The sequence below is a fragment of the Callospermophilus lateralis genome, chromosome 1, assembly GCF_048772815.1.
Source record: "Callospermophilus lateralis isolate mCalLat2 chromosome 1, mCalLat2.hap1, whole genome shotgun sequence".
In the NCBI taxonomy this organism is placed as follows: Eukaryota; Metazoa; Chordata; class Mammalia; order Rodentia; family Sciuridae; genus Callospermophilus; species Callospermophilus lateralis.
Window position 1 is genome coordinate 139,235,726 of NC_135305.1, and position 19,961 is coordinate 139,255,686.

At 44.5% G+C, this 19,961-nt stretch overlaps 1 protein-coding gene across 3 annotated transcripts in view; it reads left to right on the top strand.

Annotated features, from left to right (window-relative positions):
- Window positions 1–19,961, top strand: part of Ube2l3 (ubiquitin conjugating enzyme E2 L3) — a 128,010-nt gene that overhangs the window by 55,822 nt on the left and 52,227 nt on the right. The window contains exon 1 of one of the 3 annotated variants that reach the window (XM_076863386.1): window positions 9,328–9,377. The exons of 1 other annotated variant lie outside the window; for it this stretch is intronic. In XM_076863386.1, coding sequence (XP_076719501.1) covers window positions 9,351–9,377 — 27 coding nt within the window. In that variant the 5' untranslated portion in view covers window positions 9,328–9,350. Of the gene's footprint in view, window positions 1–9,327; window positions 9,378–19,961 lie in introns of those variants that run through there. One more of the 3 variants, XM_076863524.1, reaches the window with a different exon arrangement.

The window sequence follows — 19,961 nt, forward strand, 5'->3', positions numbered from 1 at the left end:
GTTTCAGCTTCCTGTACTTCCATGCTGTCATTTGTTAAATGGACTGATAATGCAACACTATTTGGTCTGTGTGACATGTGATCTCACAGAGTTCCCTGATCTTTCTGAACACCCATGTCCTCTGTGTTCAGTGAGGTGAGAGAACCCAGGACAGAAAAAGGCATCCTGGTAATCAGCTCACTTATTTTAGTTTGAGTCCATTTTTTACACTCAAAGAAACTGAGGACTTTGAGGCAGGGATTTTACTGAGGCTGGGCAAAATTGCCATGGTGGACATAGGACAGATAATGTCTGATTTCTCTGGGGCTCAGGGAGAAAGGAAGCACCAGAGAACAGAGTTTCTTTCTAGGTCCTGCCATTTTTTGACTAAGTGATCATGGCAAGTTGCTTCATATCTGCCAGCCTCAACACAATGCATATAGCCATAGCACCAGCCTCCTAGAGTTAGAGGGACACCTGGACTTCATTGGCCCAGGTATAGGCAGCTCCAAAGTTTGCGTAAAAGCCTATTTCTCCTACTCAGGGCTTAGTCTGGACTTTCACAAGCCTTATCCAGGTTCCTGGCTCAAAGGCCTCTGGCATTTGCAAGTGTGGTTCTCTCTACATGGGTTGCCTACCTTACCCAAAACAAAAGTAACACCACCACCACCACTACAGACTAAGTACCTGCTATGTGCTGTGCTCTATGCTTAACATGCTTGCCATACATTATATATTTAAACCACCTGTGGCCATTTTACAGCTGAGAAATTTTAAGCCCCAATAGATCAAGAGTCATCTGAAATAGTGAGTTCCACTCAACCCTTGTTTTGTCCACTCATCTACTATTCACTTTGGCTTTAGCATAGCAGTTTCCTCCTCCTGGAAGCTTACCTTGACTCTTCCAGCTGGAACAGCTCCATAGAACACTAAAGCTCCCAAATCAACCCTGATGGTCATTGGATTCCAATAAGGTTTCAGCTTACCCATTTCCTTTGGGGAAGGGATGTGTCTGAAACATATTTTTGACTCTGTCCAGAATGGGTTCAGAGGAAGTGAAAGTGAAAAGTCCCTCCTAAGCAAGATGGCATAAGGACCCAGGGCCAGACAAGCAGGAAAGTCACAATGGGTACTGACCAACTTGGCTACCTGGCCTTCCTAGCTCTACATTTTTTTTTTAATTTTTATTTTTTTTAAAGAGAGAGTGGGAGAGAAAGAGAGTGGGGGAGGGAGAAAAAGAGAGAGAGAGAATTTTTTAATATTTATTTTTTAGTTCTCGGCGGACACAACATCTTTGTTTGTATGTGGTGCTGAGGATCGAACCCGGGCCACACGCATGCCAGGCAAGCGCGCTACCGCTTGAGCCACATCCCCAGCCCTGGTCTACAATTTAAATACCACTTGGCAGCAAGGGCTGGAGCCCCAGGGTCTGATCTGCATACATACATATCACCTCATTTTGTGACCACTTATGTGGCTTAGGAGCTCAGGAGCCCTACTTCAATCTGGCTCCTCTCTGTCTTTCCTGCCCCTGGCACCAAGTGGTTTGTGGGAGACACAGATAACTGATACCTGGCCATCTGTATCTAGAACACATTTTTTTTTGTGTGTGTAGCGGGGGGTACTGGGGATTGAACTCAGGGGCACTCCACCACTGAGCCACATCCCCAGCCCAATTTTGTACTTTATTTAGAGAAAGGGTCTCACTGAGTTGCTTAGCACCTTGCTAATGCTGAGGCTGGCTTTGAACTCACAATCTTCCTGCCTCAGCCTCCTACGCTGATGGGATTACATGTGTGCACCACCGTGCCGGGCTTAGACCACATTTGAGGTACCGTTGTTTCTCAGTCTGTGGTGTCTGCTTGACCTGGGACTTTTCCCCACCACTGTGTTTGCTCAGCACCTTGCCCTCTGGCTCTACTTTTCCTACTAAACCCAAGTTTTTCAAATCAGGTTTCCCTGAACCCATAGGAAATATGGTCAGTGGTAAGTAACAAGAACTAGGAATTATGACTTCAGGTGTTCATCTTGAGAATTGAGGTTGAGTAGGATGTGGGGTGAGGGTGGGCAAAGCAGGTGAGGGGCAGGGATGGGTTTAGCCTTGAATTAATGCTTGGCCTCTGGATGTGGTAGCTCCAGAGAGGTCTGCTTTCATGGACTCCTCACCAAATCCCTGTTTTACAGAGGAGGATTTGAGGCTGGGTGGGAGCAAGTGGCTTTCCAAGGCACTTGGATGACTATTGCAGAGTTGGATTGTATTTCAGGGTGGTGGGTGGGGTTCCACAGCCTGCAGTCCTGCTGTGGTCTTGAATGGGGCCTCAAATTGTCAGGTCAGGAGGGCAAGCTGGTACCAAGGGAGAGGACTCTGGGATGAATCTCTGAGTTCCCAAAGGCTACCATCTGGCAGCTATCTAGGTTGGCACACCCTGTGGCATATCAAAGATATTCTGGAAGGTGATTGAGTAGATGAGCAAAGCAGGGTTTCCCCAGTGCTGGGTTTCAGCCATTCCTGCACTTATTATGTTGCCTAGTGATTATCCGGTGACCTGCCCATCATCTTTATCAAATCTGAACTTAGGAAGAGCAGGGGCCATATCTTCCTTGGTCTCTACTAAGTCCCTGAATTAAGCCCAGCACATTACCATACCTAATATATGAGAATCACAGATTAAGAAACAGGAGGACTGCCATTAGCTCACCATGTTACTGTTTTCTTTGGACTGAGGTTTCTCACTTATAAAATGAAAGGGATGCATGACATCAGCAGTCCCCCCTCTTCCCTATTTCCCTTCATTTGTTCCCTCCTTCCTCCCTTCTTGTGTTTGGTGCTGGGGATTGAACCCAGGACTTGACAAGCACTAGGCAAGCACTCTACCACTGAACTATCTCCCTAGATCTCATGAGTGACTTTAAAACTGGATTCCTGGGCTGAGGATATAGCTCAGTTGGTAGAGTGTTCGCCTTCCATGCACGAGGTCCTGTGTTCAATCCTCAGCACCAAAAACAAAAACAAAAAAAACCTGGGTTCCTTAGGGCTCTAGGATTCTTGTAATACCACTGTGGTATTCCTGTGAAATTCTACAGTTCTGTGGGGAGCAGATATGTTGTTGGGAACTGAAAGAGAGACACTCTCAGATTCAATCATTAGTGTTCCAAGGAGGACTTTGATTTTTAATAAACATGTTCACTTTGAAACAATTTTGAAAACTCCTGTGTTAGAGGCCTTTCTATTAGGTAACACACGTTCTGTTCTGCTACTAAAGCCCTGAGCTTGGTAGAAGTTGCCTGGCTTTGGGGAAGGGCAGAAGCTCTGTCATGGAGGCCCACAGGAAGGATTTAAACTTCCCAACCCCTGGAGCTCCAGCAGCCGCAGCTTTCCACACCACATCCCTTATCTTTGCTTCAGTGTGTTTTCTGTCTATTCTCTGCTGTATCTTTAGTCTCTAGTGTAGTACCAGGTACATGGCAGGGACTCCATAAGTACATGACTGAAGAAGATAGAGGCAGACAGGCCCTCTGCTCTTCAGCGGCCAGTCTAAGGAGCACACAAGGTTAAATATAAATATCACAAAGGAACACAGTAAGTTGGGTATCATGGCACACACATGTAATGGCTATAATGGAGGCTGAAGCAAGAGGATCGTAAGTTTGAGGCCAGCCTGAACAACTTAGTGAGACTTTGTCTCAAAATAAAATAGACTGGGAATGTAGTGTAATAGTAGGGTACTTGCTTAGCATGCACAAGTCCCTGAGTTTAATACCCAGTACTCCAACAAAACAAAACAAAAAATGATAAGGGAACATAGTAAAATCAGAGTCTGGACAAATGCTATGGGTGAAAAATGGGGAGAAGGGCCCTATCATAACAGGCTTTCCAGAGGAGGAGACAAGACATATGAGCTGGGAATAGAAGGAAGAGAGGGCCTGAGACTGCAAAGCCCCTGACCACTGCAGTCTAATTGTCTGGACTAAATCTCTCCTCTCCCTGGGCAGGCCCACACCCCTCTTGCATTGATACTTGACCATACTGTCATGATCTTCATTTGCAGGGAGGGCAAGGAAAACTACAGATCAGAGAGGGAGCATCCCCCAGCCAGACCTTAATCAGGCAAGTTCCTTTCACCCACCTAGCACTGATGTTTCCTAGAAGGGGCCAGATACCTGGAAGGGAAATGTTCCATTCTCTGTCCCCATGTTCTGGACCCTATGGCCTGCCATGGCTGGTCATATCCTCCTGGGCAGGGAGGGTGGCACGTATACTAGCTTCCAGGAAGGGGCAACACATGCACCAGTATTCCAGTTGGGGCTCCTTAGCCCATTGGGCTGACCTCTTGCCCTGGCAGCCCTGGCCCAGCTCCCCAGTACATTTGCCTTTACAGGTGACCATTCCTTTTTCCACTTGCATTTTATATGCTTTTTCTTCAATCTTTACTACAGCCAGGGAGGCTGGTGCTATTCTCATCAGATGAGGAAACTGCCCAGGGCCACTCAGGGACTTGTGTCCAGTTCTTTGTGACTGAGTCTGGGCTAGTCTCTGCTGGCATTGGCAGCCTGAATATTACTATAATCCTCAGACACTTGGATAAGTGGCTGCTGCTTGTCTGAGAATCCTGTTGCTGTTGACAGCATCACTGTTCTTAAGATCTCCACTGTGTCCAGGACACACCTATCTTTCATTTTCTAGCACCTCCATTTCTCCCCCATTTAGATCTATTCCAATTACTTTCCTTCTTCCACAGTCTGAAACATAAGGCTCTACTTACTCTCTTCCCATAGGCATCAGTGGAAATGACCAACTGTTCTGTCATTTGGCTATAACTCTAGGTTAGAGGATAGTTCTTCATTAAATGTTTGTTCAATATCCATTCTGGTGAAGGCATGGCAGAGAGCATAGAGAATTCATCAAATACAGAGCAGAGAGTGAAGGGAAGGAAAAGGGAGGGAAGGAAGCCAGGCAGGGAAGAGGATAGAAAGGAATAAGAAAGGACAGAAGGAAGGAGTTCTTTAGGTCAGTCAAATCCCCTCAGCCTTGGTTTGACCTTCACAGCCCAAGAATACTCTTAGGTTGAGCTTGTGATCAGCCAGCTGGCTGAGAGTTGAATAATAGCTTAAGACTCAGTTTTTTCCTTTGTAAACAGACCCGATAACTCTTCCAAACTCACAGGACTTTGGGGGCATCGATGAGATGCTGAATACATTTTCTTTCATGGGAATATAGCACATAGTTGGATGTCAGGTTACCTAAGCAAAGAATCATAGTAAGTTGAGTCTTTGAAGATGAATAGTACTTTTCAAATGGCTATGGGGGCATTGGGGCAGGGACTGACACAGGTATCCCTGGCACAGACAGCAGCATAAGCAAAGGAGCAAATGAGATGTGGCTAAAGCACTGACTGTGGGAAGAAAGATGAGGCAGAGGAGGTAAAGGCAGTATGTATCAGATGAGGGTCTAATTCCAGATACTCAGTTTCCTAGTTGGGTGATGAGGTACAAGTCACCTCTTTTTTTGGAACTGGGGATTGAACTCAGGGACACGTTACCATGGAGCTATATCCCCAGTTCTTTTTATTTTTGATTTTGAGTTAGGGTCTTGCTAAGATGTTGAGGCTGACCTCAAATTTGCAATCCTTCTGCTTCATCATTCTAAATCTCTAGGGTTATATCCATACCCAGCAAGCCACTTTCTTAGGGCCTCAGCATCCTCTTCTTTCAAACAAAGCATCTTAGTCCTGTTCTGTGGTACAATGGTGGGCATAGATGTCTAGTACCCAGTTGATTGATTATATCAAGTATGAGTACCCATTGGCCATTTGTTTTCCTAGCCTTTTCACCTAGTGGGAGAACTCCTTCCATCCCTGGCCTCTCCCCTAGCTCTGTCAGACTTCTCCTCAGAGCCTCCATACCTCACCAAACCCTCACCACCTTCTGTCATTCTTAGTATCTCACCAGGTTGCCTCCTTGGAGGCAAGTGCTGAGTATCTCCCTCTCTGTGTCTAAGCCTATGAACTAGTAGGTAAGCACTCAGGATCTTGTGCTGATTGGAAGAAGGAACTCTATATGTAAGTATAAGTGGTGTTTGAGTGTTTAACTTATAAATTAGGCACAGTAAGGAGTCCAGAAGGGAAGAAGAGGATGAGGAAGAGGAAGAGGGCACCTCTGATGGGAGACTTGGGAAATGGCATGAAAGGCCCAGGTCTGAGCCTGGCGTGGTCGCTCATGCCTGTAATTCCAGTGGCTTGGGAGGCTGAGGCAGAAGGATCATGAGTTCAAAGCCAGCCTCAGCAACCATGAGGCACTAAGCAACTCAGTGAGACCCTGTCTCTAAATAAAATACAAAATTGGGCTGGGGATGTGGTTCACAGGTTGAGTGCTCTTGAGTTCAATACCAGGTACTCTCACCCACTCCCAAAAATGCCCATGTCTGAATGATCAGGAGGGGAGCTGATGTGACCAGAATCCAGGCCTGCTACAAAGAGCAATGAAGGTTTTAGAAGAAAAGAGAGGCACCAAAGGTCACAAAGACCAGGCAGCTTTTCCACTAGGGCTGGATACATTTCCTGTGTATTTTTTTGCATTGGCACCCTGAGACTCAGAGCCTGAGCTCTTAACCTACAAAAAGTGAATACAAGGAAGCTATCTTCAAGGATGAAAGAGTGAGAGGATGCAGGAAGATGCTACAGCAAAGGCTAGCCCTTGATGTTCATTCTTTCCCAGTCTTACCATATTCCCAGATTTGCATGGCAAGGTCAAAGGTATGAATTGTGCTTATTCAACTGGCTTGGTATTTCTCAGGGGAAGGGTGCCTTTCCCTCTGTGGTTCTCCACAGAGGGAAGCTGTTCTCAATAAAGTGTGTACTTTATTGGACCTGGGCCTACTGAGGGCAAGCACTGTGCTCCCTGCAGGATCATGGAGTCCCCAGGCTTCCAAGTTCCCCATGACTCTAGAAAGCTGGTGGAGTCCTTCAAATGTTTATGGAGCACCCTGTGTGCTGGCCTTTAGCAGAGGTATAAGATCTCCCTTATTGGAGGGAGAAATATTCTAACATCCCCAGTAGATGCTTGAAACTGCAAATAGTACTAAACCCTATATATACTATGTCTTTTCCTTTATAGCCAGATATTGATTAAACATGAGGATGCATTCTGAGAAATGTAACATTAGGGAATTTTGTCATTTTGTGAATATCGTAGAGTGTATTTATACAAACTGAGACAGCTAAGATATCACTATGATATAATCTTATGAGACCATTGTCATATATGTGGCCCATCATTGGGATGTTAAATGGTGCTTGACTGTTTAGCTTATAAATTAGGCACAGTAAGAAATCCACAATGGTAACTAATAATAAAATAGAACAATTATAAGCCAGCTGCAATGGCACACGACTGTGATCCCAAAAGCTTGAGAGACTGAGGCAGGAGGATTTTAAGTTCGGGGTCAGCCTCAGCAACTTAGCGAGGTCCTAAGCAACTTAGTGAGACCCTATCTCAAAAAATAAAAAGAGTTGGGGATGTGTCTTTGTGGTTCAGTGGTTAAGTGCCCCTGAGTTCAATCCCTAGTACCAAAAATAAATAAAAATAATAAATAAATAAAATAAAAAGGACTGGTGATGTAGCTCAGTGATAAAGTTCCTCTGGGTTCAATCCCCAATACCCTCCCCCCAAATAGAACAATTATAACAATATACTGTAAAGAAAGTTATTTAAACTTATGAATTATTTATTCCCGGAATTTTTAAAAAAATATTTTCAGACCATGGTCGACCATGGTAACTATAAACCTGGATAAGGGGGGGCTACTGTAAAAGGAAGGTAGGGTTCCTGATAGCATAAGGCTTGTCATCTCATTTCTCCTTCCCTCCCCAGGTCAAGCCCAGGCCTCCAGTGTGGGAGGCCAGCTCTATTCTAGGCTACACTTTCTCTCTTTCTCTTTCTTTTTTTACTCTATAGGGATTGAGTCCAGGGCCTTGTGCATTGCTGTGTAAGTGATCTACCGCTAAGCTACATCCCCAACCCTTTTTGGTTTGAGAAAGGGTCTTGCCAAGTTGCCCAGGCTGGCTCAATCTTGCCACATGCCTCCTGCCAAGTAGCTAGAATTACAGGCATGCTCCACTGTACCTGGCTTAGGCTTTATTATCTCCAGTGTGCTTTCCTTCTCATCTTTCCTGGGAGAACCAGTGTCAGACTGGAGAAAAACTCCTTAACGTGGCCTGTCTGTGTCCTGCTCTTTTCTCTCTACATGCAGTGCCACCTAATGTCCAAACCATTATCACCTGGTTTATTATAACAGGCTTCCAAGTGGCCCCTGCTCCCCTTTTTGTCCTCCTACCCACCTCCATTCTCTAACCAGAGTCCTGTCTTTAGGTCCATACTTAAACCCTAAAGACTTCTCATTCACAGTACATGGAATAAATGTGAACCCACTCCCATTTCTTTTTTTGTATTAAGGATTAAACCCAGAGGCATTTAACCACCAAGCCACATCCCAGCTCTTTTCTATATTTTATTGGAGATAGGGCCTTGCTAAATTGCTGAGGCTGGGTTTGAACTCTCTATCCTCCTGCCTTAGCCTTTCCAGTGTCCGGGTACCACTGCACCGGGGTACCACTGCACCCGGCTCCCATTCCCATTTCTACTGGGCTTCCCATGGTCTATTACTTGTCTCCTTTCTTCCCTTTAATCATTCTTGCTCTACTGTGACCACTCAGACAGTCTCAAGGTCTTTGCCACCCTTAATTTCTCTGCTTGAAATATTCTTCAACCTTTTCAGCTCTTCTTCCTATTCTTCAGGTCCCAGCATCGGCTCTGAAGCCAAAAGCCCAGCCTGGAACTGAATACCTCTGCTCTTAGCTGGCAAATGACCTTGGGCAAGTCCATGGCCCTGTTACCTTCCTGCCACATGGGGATGTTATTTATAGGGTGATTTCCAGTATTTGAAAAAAATTAGTAGGTTCCAGTATTAACTACTCTTATTTATGCTATTTCTTCAGTGAGGCTTCCCTGACCTCTCAATGAAAAGTTGGTCCCCACAGTCACTTTCTTATTACCCAGTTTTCATTTCTTCACAAGGCTTAGCAGTGCCAGAAATAATCTTGGTTATTCAACTATTTTATGCAAACAAAACAATATTTATTGTGCATCTACTATGTGTCAAGCACTGTTTGTAACTGCCATGTAATTGCTCCAAGAAGACCGGTTCATCTGTGATTACCCCACCAATCCAGTTCTCTGACCCACACACAGTAGGAGTTTCGCTCAGCAGGGGCACCCCGCTTCGCCCGCCCCTCCCCCGCTCCAGGAAGTGCGGGGGCTCCAGCCGCCCGGCCGGCCGCGATGCATTCTGGGAAAGCAGCAGCACCAGATCCAAGATGGCGGCCAGCAGGAGGCTGATGAAGGTAAAAGCCATTCTCCGGCGCCGGCCGGGCGGGGGGCGGCGTCCCGTGCTCGGGGCTCCCACGGCGGGCCGGGGCTCCTCGCAACCCGGCCTCTCTTCCTGCGTGACCCTGCCGCCCCGCCGAGCCGCGTGCGAGTTGAGGAGCTAACCGGGCCGCCTAGGCCGCAGCCTGGGCGGGATCGCCAGGCCGCGCTGAGAACCGCCGCCGGCTCCTCCGCCCAGCCTAGGGCGTTCATGCCACCCTCCTCCTGGAGCCCGGGCGGGTCCCTATTGCGGCGGCTGTGGCCTGGGCTGGGGGCGCCGCTGATGCCAGGACCGGGCTAGGAGGACCCAAACCCTGCACTTGCGGGGAAGGCCCGAGACCCGAAGTGCCGGAGACCCGGCTGGGAGCCCGCGCTGCGGAGCCGCCCCGCCCTGAGCCGAGGTGTGCCGGACGGGGAGCCTCTCTCCACTTCTCGAGAGGCCGGCAGGCTGGGAGGCCCGGGCTGGGGAAGGAAGGAGGAGGCCAGGCGGCCAAAGTTAGGTCAGTTTGTTGGTGGGTGGTTTGAAATTGCTCTGGGTCCTAGCAAACTGTCGCCTTGTGACTGCGGAGTCACACAGCGGGCTATTTCAACTCTAGGAAGGCTTGGGGTCGGCCCCAATCGTGCCTCTGTTCTCCTTCTAGATTTCCTTTCCTATTCCCCACTTAGTCATCCCGATCTCTTTTTCCTGATGAAGCAAAGTGCCATTTTTTGGGGGTGGGGTGGGGGTTGGATTCTGTCGTTCGAATCAAAACGGGCCAAAGTTTATAAAAATAACTTAGTACGCGCACTTTGGATCTTGAATGCACCGGGGTGCCTTCTCCTTAATTGGCTCCTTTGATGAGGAACACAGGTGGTAAATTGACTTAGTTTGCTAGTGGATTTTCCGACGTCCTCCTGAGCCAACCCAGCCAACGTTTGTTAGTCTGCTGCCGCGTAGTGCCATGGAACTGCAACCGGGCCGGAAATACAAAAGGTCCAGGACCTACTTCCTAAAGGTGCATAAAAAGTTGAGGCTCATCCTGGGCAGACTCGTACTTGGTAGAACTAGACATTGAATTTGGAGTTACAGCCTCTGGGCCTTCCTTCATTGGGAATGTTTCCTTTCTTCACTAAGGGCTAGAGAGGATATTTAACTTTATAAAATTGGAGTGGAATTGGGCACAAAAGAACAATCAGACTCCAGACCTCTCTTTATCTTTTCTGCCAGTGACACCACCATTCCCCTAAATTAAAGTATTATTATTCATTTATTTCCCTACTTACCAAATGAGACTTGCAAGTATGTGACTTGCTTCCTAATCTTTCTAAATTACTTGAATCCATCTACCCTCCTCTCTCAGGTGCCCTCTTGTGCCACTCCTTCCCTGGACTTCTTTTCTTGGACACTTGAGTCATTTTTCTAAAGCAAATACTTAATCCTTTCACTCCTGTTAAGAATTTGCATGTTTTTTTTTTTTGTCCTCAGCAGTAAATCTTTTTTAAAATTTTTTTTAATATTTATTTTTTAGTTTTTTTAGGTGGACACAATATCTTTTATTTTACATTTATGTGGTGCTGAGGATCGAACCCAGTGTCTCAAGCATGCTAGGTGAGCACTCTGCCACTGAGCCACAACCCCAGCTCCCTCAGCAGTTAATCTTAACTTCGTGGCATGCCAGACTTTTCTGGCATTTCTCTAAGCAATTTGTTTAACTTCACTTCTCATCCTATGGTTTTCAACTACTCCTGCACCTGATAGCAACAGCTACCATTTTTCCAGCTTTTACTCTGTACTTAATATTCATGATCATATTTAATCCTCCCTGAGAAGTAGACATTTTCCCCATTTTGTAGATGAGAACTTGGCTTGCCTAGGCTGCTTAGCAAGGGTGAGAGTGAGCTGTGATCTAACTCAGTTCTGTTTGTTTTTTTTTTTTTTTAAGAGAATTTTAATATTTTATTTTTAGTTTTCGGCGAACACAACATCTTTGTATGTGGTGCTGAGGATCGAACCAGGGCCGCACGCATGCCAGGCGAGCGCGCTACCCCTTCAGCCACATCCCCAGCCCCCTGTTTGATTTTAAAGTTATGTTGTCTCCCTTTGCACATAGTGTTTGCTGTGCTTAAGAAAGGCTACTTTCTCACTTCTTCTTTCCAGGGAGGTTCTAGGTTCAGCTCTAGTGCCAGCTACTTGTGAGCCCCATCCCTCATCAGAATGCATTGTTTCCTCCTCTGTGTGACCACTGAACTTATTTTATGTTTCTGTTTGAGTATTGTCATAATCTGAGATTGTCCTTCCTGCACTGGGTCTGAATTTCTGAAGGGCAGGGATACCCAATTCATTCCAGTATCCTCTTGATCTGTCTCAGTTGATTCAGTTTATCAGGGGCTATCAGAGGTCTGAGAGAAGATTAGTTCCACAAATCTTTTCTTGTGTGTGTGTGTGTGTTGGGGGGGGTTCAGAGCAGGGGTTGAGTGGGTACTAGATATTGAACCAAGTCCTTGTGCATGCTAGGCAAGCAGTCTACCACTGAGCTACATCCCCATTCTTTTATTTTTATTTTTTTTGGTACTGGGGATTGGACTCAAAGGAGCTTAACTACTGAGCTACATCCCCAGCCATTTTTTTTTTAATATTTATTTTTTAGTTTTTAGCGGACATAACATCTTTGTTTGTATTTGTTTGTATGTGGTGCTGAGGATCGAACCCGGGCCACACACATGCCACATGAGCGCGCTACCGCTGGAGCCACATCCCCAGCCCCTCCCCAGCCATTTTTAATTTTTTGTTTTGAGACAGGGTCTCACAAAGTTGCTGTGGGTCTTGCTAAATTGCTGAGGCCAGCTTTAAACTTGCTGTCCTTCTGCCTCAAGTCTCCTGAACTGCTAAGATTACAGGTGTGTGCCACCATGTCAGGCCCCATTCCTTTTTAAAAATTTTTAGACAGTGTCTTGCTAAGTTGCCCAAGCTGGTCTCAGATTTTTGATCTTCCTGTCTCAGTAGCTGGGATTATAGGAATGTATCACCATATCCTGCTCTTTTTTGTGTTTTCAACACTAAATGTTAGTGTATTGTCATTTTTGTTTTTCACATATAAAATGAGACAATTATGAGGTTTGGATAGATTAGGAGAGTTACCTAAAATAGAATAGTACAATGGTGGAGAGATGAGGCACTATATTTCCTTGGCTCCCATTCGCAAATTGCTTGTCTCTTGTCATAGTGTTTTCATTTCCTACTTCAGGGCTACATAGGAGTATGTCCATTTTTAAAATTCAATAGGAGATTTCTGGCTATATGCTGCTTATCAATATTTCTTTCTTTCTTTTTTTTTTTTTTTAAAGAGAGAGTGGGAGAGAGAGAGAGACAGAGAGAAAATTTTTTTTAATATTTATTTTTTAGTCATCGGCGGACACAACATCTTTGTTTGTATGTGGTGCTGAGGATCGAACCCGGGCCGAACGCATGCCAGGCGAGTGCGCTACCACTTGAGCCACATCCCCAGCCCCGCTTATCAATATTTCTGAGAGCCAGTATTTAAGCCTGTTTAGTTTAAAAACATAAAAAAGGAAAGAAGACTTATTGTTGCATGTTGGTCAGCAGTTTTTCAGTAGTTGAGATGGAAATAATAAAAGGAATTTTGGATGGTGAAAAATTGGAATTTAGTGAGTATCTTATGCAGAGCAAGCAAATACATTTTAGATGGTCACATTAACCAGGGTTGGTGTAAGGTCCAGTGTCTGATGCAGGAGGATTGCTTGAGCCCAGAATTTTAAGATCCAAATAAACAACTGAAACCAGGATTTTACAAGATCTTGTCTCAAAAAATTGTGTCAAAAAATTAAAAGAGGGGCTGGGGATGTGGCTCAAGCGGTAGCTTGCTCGCCTGGCATGCGTGTGGCCTGGGTTCAATCTTCAGCACCACATACAAATAAAGATGTGTCCACTGAAAAACTAAAAAATGAATATTAAAAAAACACACTCTCTCTCTCTCTCTTAAAAAAAAAAAAATTAAAAGGGCTGGGGCTGTAGCTTGGTGGTAGAGTCCCCCTGGGTTCAATCCCTAGTACTGCAAATAAGCATAAATAAATAATAAAAATCAATTTGCATATATTAGTTTGAGAAGTTATTTTAGCCCCCCCCCCTTGAGATTGAACCCAGGACCTTGTGCATTCGAGGCAAGCACTCTACCAACTGACTATTTCCCCAGCGTGAGAAGTTATTTTAGGCAATTTTTTTTTTTAGTTTTAAAAACAATAACCAAAAAGATGAACTTTTTTTTCCCCCAGAACTCTTTTAAGGAATTACAATGTTAATAAAACATTAAATACATTTTAATTTGCACACAGCTAATTCAACATTGATGGCAACACCCAGATTGTAACTATTGCTTCACTCAGGACAGGGAAATAGCTACAAAACCAAAAATTAAACCTCTGTGCATGGCTTAGAAAAATTGATTGCTGTTTGATCATTTGTTTGTTTGCAGTCTCACACAGCACACATTTCCTTTAGGAGTCCTCTCATTGAGTAACTTCCCCAAGAAGGGCTTTTCTCAGAGGGGAAATTTGTGAATTTAGAGTAAGGGAGGGAATATTATTATTATTTTTTAAATATGTTTTAGTTGTAGGTGGACACAATACCTTTATCATTTATTTTTATGTGATGCTGAGGATCGGACCCAGGGCCTCACCCATGCTAGGTGAGTGCTGTACTACTGAGCCACAACCCCAGCCCTATTTTATTAGTTTTTAATGGCATAATTGTTAAGGAATTGAGAGTTGAAACATTCTTTTAATGCTATTTAATTATATTCACTCAGATTTTCATATTGGTGTACATGAGCACATGTGAGTGGGAGGAGTCACTAAATAGCAATTCATTCCTGTAATTAATTTTATTAAGCAATGAACAAGTTTGCTCTACAAGTTTGTATTCTTCCAGGTTGGGTAATGAAGACTATAGAGAAATGACTGTGTCTAGTATTTTTGTTAGGAGGTAAGGGGAGAGCCAGGCATGATGGTGTGCACCTGTGATCCCATTTACTCAGGAGGCTGAGCCAGCCGGACCAACAACATAGCGAGGCCTGTTTAAAAAAAAAAAAAAAAAAGTGAGAAGTTTTATCGATGAAGTTATACCAGTATAAATGGCCTGAGTCTGTTTTGGAAATGGATTTTAGGGTTTTGGGAATTGAGAAAAGCATTTGTAATTTTTATCCTAAAGTCATGCTTTCTTGTAAGTTGGGACTAATTCAACTTTTCTTAATGATATTCTTTGTAAATGTTTTTCTATGGAAAGAAGATTGGTACAGGTGCTGGGAAAGAACATATAGTTACATATTGAAACATTTAGTTGGGACTTTTCCTTTAGACATATAAAAGAATAAAATCACTTGTCTCAGAATAGTGCGCTTTTCCTAACCTTGTTTCAACTCAAAAATTAAGAAAGAGGGGCTGGAGAAGTAGATGAGTGGTAGAGTGCTTGCCTAGTCCACATGAGGCCCTGGATTTGATTCCAGCATTGCAAAAACAAAACCGAATAAATAGACCCAAAGTAAATTAAGAGGCTGATGATTTCATGTTATTAGATGAGGTCACCTGAAAGTATTCCTCTATTGTGAACTATCACAGTAAATGTTCAAGACATAGTTCTCTTTGCTACAACAGTAAATTAGGAATTAAAATTTAGAGAGACAGATATGTCTTTTGAGCCTAGGTCCGCCCCCCGGGAGTGCTCCCAGGAGCGCTTTACCACTGAGCAACATCTCCAGCCATTTGCCATTTTTTTTTTTTTAAGAGCGAGAGAGAGAGAGAGAGAGAGAGAGAGATTTTTTTAAATATCTAATTTTAGTTTTCGGTGGACACAACATCTTTTTTTTTTTTTTTTGACACAACATCTTTGTTTGTATGTGGTGCTGAAGATCGAACCTGGGCCGCACGCATGCCAGGCGAGTGCGCTACCGCTTGAGCCACATCCCCAGCCCTTGCCATTTTAATATTGTATTTTGGGACAGGGTCTCTCTAAGTTTCTTAGGGCCTTACTAAATTGCTGAGGGCTAGCCTTGAACTTGGAGTCCTCCTACCTTAGCCCCCCTAGTCTCTGGGATTACAGGTGTGTACTACTGTGTCTGGCCCAAGCTTAGGTTCTTGTATCCAACTATATCAAGAGTTTTTGGTGAAGCTGGGTGTGATGGTGCATACCTTTAATTCCAATGACTTAGGAGGCTGAGGCAGGAGGATTGGAAGTTAGAGGGCAGCCTCAGCATTTTAGCAAGACCCTGTCTCCAAAAGAAAAAAAACCTACTGGGAATGTAGCTCAGTGACAAAGTGCCCCTGGGTTTAATCCCCAGCAAAAAGTACTGGGAATATAGCTCATGGTAGAGTGCCCCTGGTTTCAGTCCCTACCTAGTACCACATGCAAATTATTTTTTTTTCCTTGAAATGGTACATAGACCTGAAGGCATGTGAAATTCTGAGCTCTTTCTGTGACTCCTTCTGATCCCTTACTTCTCCTCCTGTCTTGTTTTACTGAGTTTAGTGGTCTACGTGTCTACTCAGTAGCCTAAGGAAAAAAAACCTGTATAGCTGTCTGAACCCTTTCCTCTTATCTCTATTCACCTATTAGATTCTTCTGAACTATACTATCCATGTCTGTTCTCTGCCTATCTTCCAACTATTCTCATTGCTGCTGCTTAGTTCAGGCCATTCCCGTCTGCATGGTCCACCTGTATCAGATTCCTTGCCAGTCCGCCTATCCTCTGACCCACAGAATTCTTACATAGCAGTCAGTCAAGAATAGTGTATTCTTTGTGGAGCTAGAGAGGAATGCATATGCCCAGGCCTTGTGCTCAGAGATTGGGACTGAATGCAGTACAGCAGGGGTGAGACTGGGACTCAGGATTAACAAGTCCACAAGTCCACATCCTTAGCATATTCCTTCAAGGTCTGATCTCTTCAATTTTGTCTCTTCCCCACTTGCCTGTGAAATCCCTTAAACATGGCATGCTTTGTTTATTCTAAAATTTTTTTTGGGGGGTGGTGGTGGTGCTGGGTATTTGACCCAAGGACTTTAGGCAAGCACTCTGACATTGAGCTATATCCCCAGCCCATCTGGGTCTTTTGATTGAATCCAGGGGCACTCTATTACTGAGCTACATCACTAAGTCTTTTTGTTTTGAGGCCGGCCTCAAACTTGTGATCCTCTCCCCAAGAAGCTGGGAGGGATTTTAGGCATGTACCACTGCATCCTGTCCTATCTCTTCTGTGCCAGGGTGACTTCTTGTCCTTTGAGATTCCATTTAAGGGGCATCTTCTCTGGACCAAGCCCTTGAATGTTCAGTGAGGAAGAAAAACAGCACATACCTGGAACCAAGAAATTCTGATCTGACTGGGGTGTGTGCTGTGTGTGTGCCAATTGAATGGTAGACTGCAGGGGAGAGAAAGAGACCCTCCTGATATTGAGAGGGTGGTAGAACACGGCCTGGCCCTTCAAGAATGAGTAGGGTTTTGCTGGGTGTGGTGATGTAAACCTGTAGTCCCAGTGGCTCTGGAGGCTGAGGTAGGAGGACATGGACAATGTGGACAGTGGCCCAGAGATGCCCTGAGGAGTCCCAGAAACTGTGTTTACCAAGTCCCCCAGACAGGCAGCCTGCTTCTGACCTTGTGCTGTTCCCTCATTGAGTTTTAGTTAGGCTTTCCCTTGAGGTGATTTTCAGAAGCACCAGGGCTGGTTTTGCCCTAGGTTGTCATGTGCATCACAGCTGGCTTCCTCCAGAACTAGGAGTCTTCTGCTTTTGAAGTCAGTCTTGGCAGGACCAAGTTCTCTGGAAGGGACATTATGGAAGGTTTAGGTTCAGGTTGTAGACCTTCCTGTAGCCTTTAGGTTTCATTTGTACCCTTCAGGAGAGTGATCCTTCTCATTTGTTTTGCCTGTGTGATTCTCATCTAGCTAGCCTGGAATGTAGATAAACCTAATTCTCCTCAGTAAAAAACATGTAGAATAGGGACCTTCACTCAGGGCAAAGGTTTTGAAAGGAAGACTGATGCATAGTGATTAAGAACTCAGGTTCTGGAGTTTGAATCCTGGGCCTGCTGCATCTTATCTGATTGATCCTAAGCAAGTTACTTGACCTCCCTGTGTCTTAGGTATTTCATCTATGTGTGAAAGTTAAATGAGTTAACATATATCAAGTGCTGAGAAGATTGTTTGACATATACTAAGATATTTGTAGATGTTATTATTGGGAGTGAGCAAGTCATGTTCTAAAATAGTGAAATTTGCCTGGCAAAAATGGAGAATTTGGAGGATTAGTGAGAGATGGAGCTGAAAAGGTAGGTAGAGGCCAGGTGGGCATGAGCCTGCCTGAATATGACCTCACTACTCTGGCAGAGCCCGTTCTCTTAGCCAAGGTGCTCTTCTGTCTCTGGAAGTACCTATCCTGTAGGATTGGTGAAAGAGTTACTGTGATCCCAGTGACTTGGGAGGCTGAGTAAGAGGATCCCAAGTTTGAGGTTAACCTTAGCAACTTAGTGAGGCCTTATCTCAAAATTAAAAATAAAGTCTGGGGATGTAGTGTCTCTGGATTCAATTCTTAGTACTTCTCACGCCCCACCAAAAAGTGAGCCAGCATGTACAAATTTTCTTCCCTTCCCCCAACCCTCTTTCTTTCTTTTTTATTAGGGGTTAAACCTGGGGTGCTTTACCATTTTACCACTGACTTATATCCCCAACTCTACCCGCCTTTGTTTTGATACTGGGGATTTAACCCAGGGAGGCTTTACCGTGGAGCTATATCCCAAGCCCCCAGCCATTTAAAAATTTTATAAATTTTAAGACAGGGTCTCATCAAGTTGCTAAGGCTGGCCTTGAACTTAATCGTGCTATCTCCTAACTTGCAAACCTCCCAAGTTGCTGGGATTATAGGTTATGTACCATCACACCCATCTTCCTAGCACTTTTTATTTTTTATTTTGAGACAGGGTCCCCATTAAGTTGCTGAGGATCTCATGACGTATTCAGGCTGGCCTTGAACTTGGGGTCATCCTGCCTCAGTTTCCCTAGGATTATAGGCATGTTCCACCATGTCCAGCTATGTATAAGTTTCTTTGTTTAAAAATATTTACTTGTGGGGGCTAACCCTCTCCCTGCACTGTAGTTTGTCCAGTGTTTTACTTTGGACACAATATCTTTATTTTATCTTTATGTGGTGTTGAGAATTGAAACCAGTGCCTCATATATGCCAGATGAGTGCGCTACCACTTGAGCCACATCCCTAGCCCAATGTTTTATGTTATCTGTAAATAAAGGGTCTTTATTTAAAAATTTTTTTTTTCCTTTACAAAATTGATATGCTTTTGAACTCAAAATGTGCCTTCCTATTATCTCAGAATCTCACCCTGTTTTTTTCCCCTTCCTGACATGAATATATATCCAGTGCAGTAACAGTCCTCCTTGTGTACAAAGATGGGCTCAGCTTCAGTAGAAGGCAAAAGAGGAAGGTGTGAATGAGGGAATGAACCCTTGAATGAGTTGTTGCAGTCCCAGAAGTAATATTGTTGCCTTTTGTCTTTTTTAACCTTGAAGCAGAAAGTTAAGAAAGTTGCTTCTGTTGGCTGTTCAGTTTATCCTCCTGGCTCCTGCCACAGTCTCTTTAAAATTCCGGAACTTGGAGAGCAGCACACACTGATGGCCCCAGTTTGTAGATGAGATCGCTATGGCCAGTAGCAGAGCCAAGTCCACTGCCCAACTGTCCGGGCTCTCAATGTCATGCTCTGGTTGTATAGATGGTTGCTTTGGTTTTTAGGGAGGGACAAGGTAGATAGTAGGAGAATTCGTTTCAGAGTAGGTGGTTTTTGTGTTTTGTTTGTTCTGAGGGCTTTTTGTTTTGTTTATTTTGAGGTGCTTAAGATTGAACCAGGGTTTCACATGCACATGCTCCACCACTGAACCAAACTCCAGCCCTGTTCCGCCCCCCTACCTTTTCCTGGTACTGGGGATTGAACTCAGGGTCAGTCTACCAATAAGCTACATCTCCAGCCCTTTATATTCTTTTTTTTTTTTTTTTTTTAATATTTTTTTTTAGTTTTCGGCGAACACAACATCTTTGTATGTGGTGCTGAGGATCAAACCCGGGCCGCACGCATGCCAGGCGAGCGTGCTACCTCTTGAGCCACATCCCCAGCCCCGAGCCCTTTATATTCTTTTGAGACAGGGTCTCCTCAAGTTGCCAAGTCTGGCATTGAAATTGGTGTTCCTCTTGCCTCAGCTTCCCAAATTGCTGAGGTTACAGGTGTGTGCCACTAAACCCAGCCCTGTTCTGTTTAACAGTCTGGGTCTGTAATGATTATAGTTTTCTGTCCATTATAATCTTGTCAAATTTTGCCTCAACCTTCTTAGCAGAGTTCAGCAAAGGGGTACAGTTCTGTTTTGACACCCCCTAGCCTAGAAAGCACACTTACAACCAAAGAAAATGCTAATGTCAAAGCCAGTGTTTGTGATGGGGGCTTCTCTCTTTCTGAGAGAGGAGTGGGTGAGCAAGAGGGTGTAACTCAGAAGGTGAATGTCTTCTGAGCCTTTTCTGAGG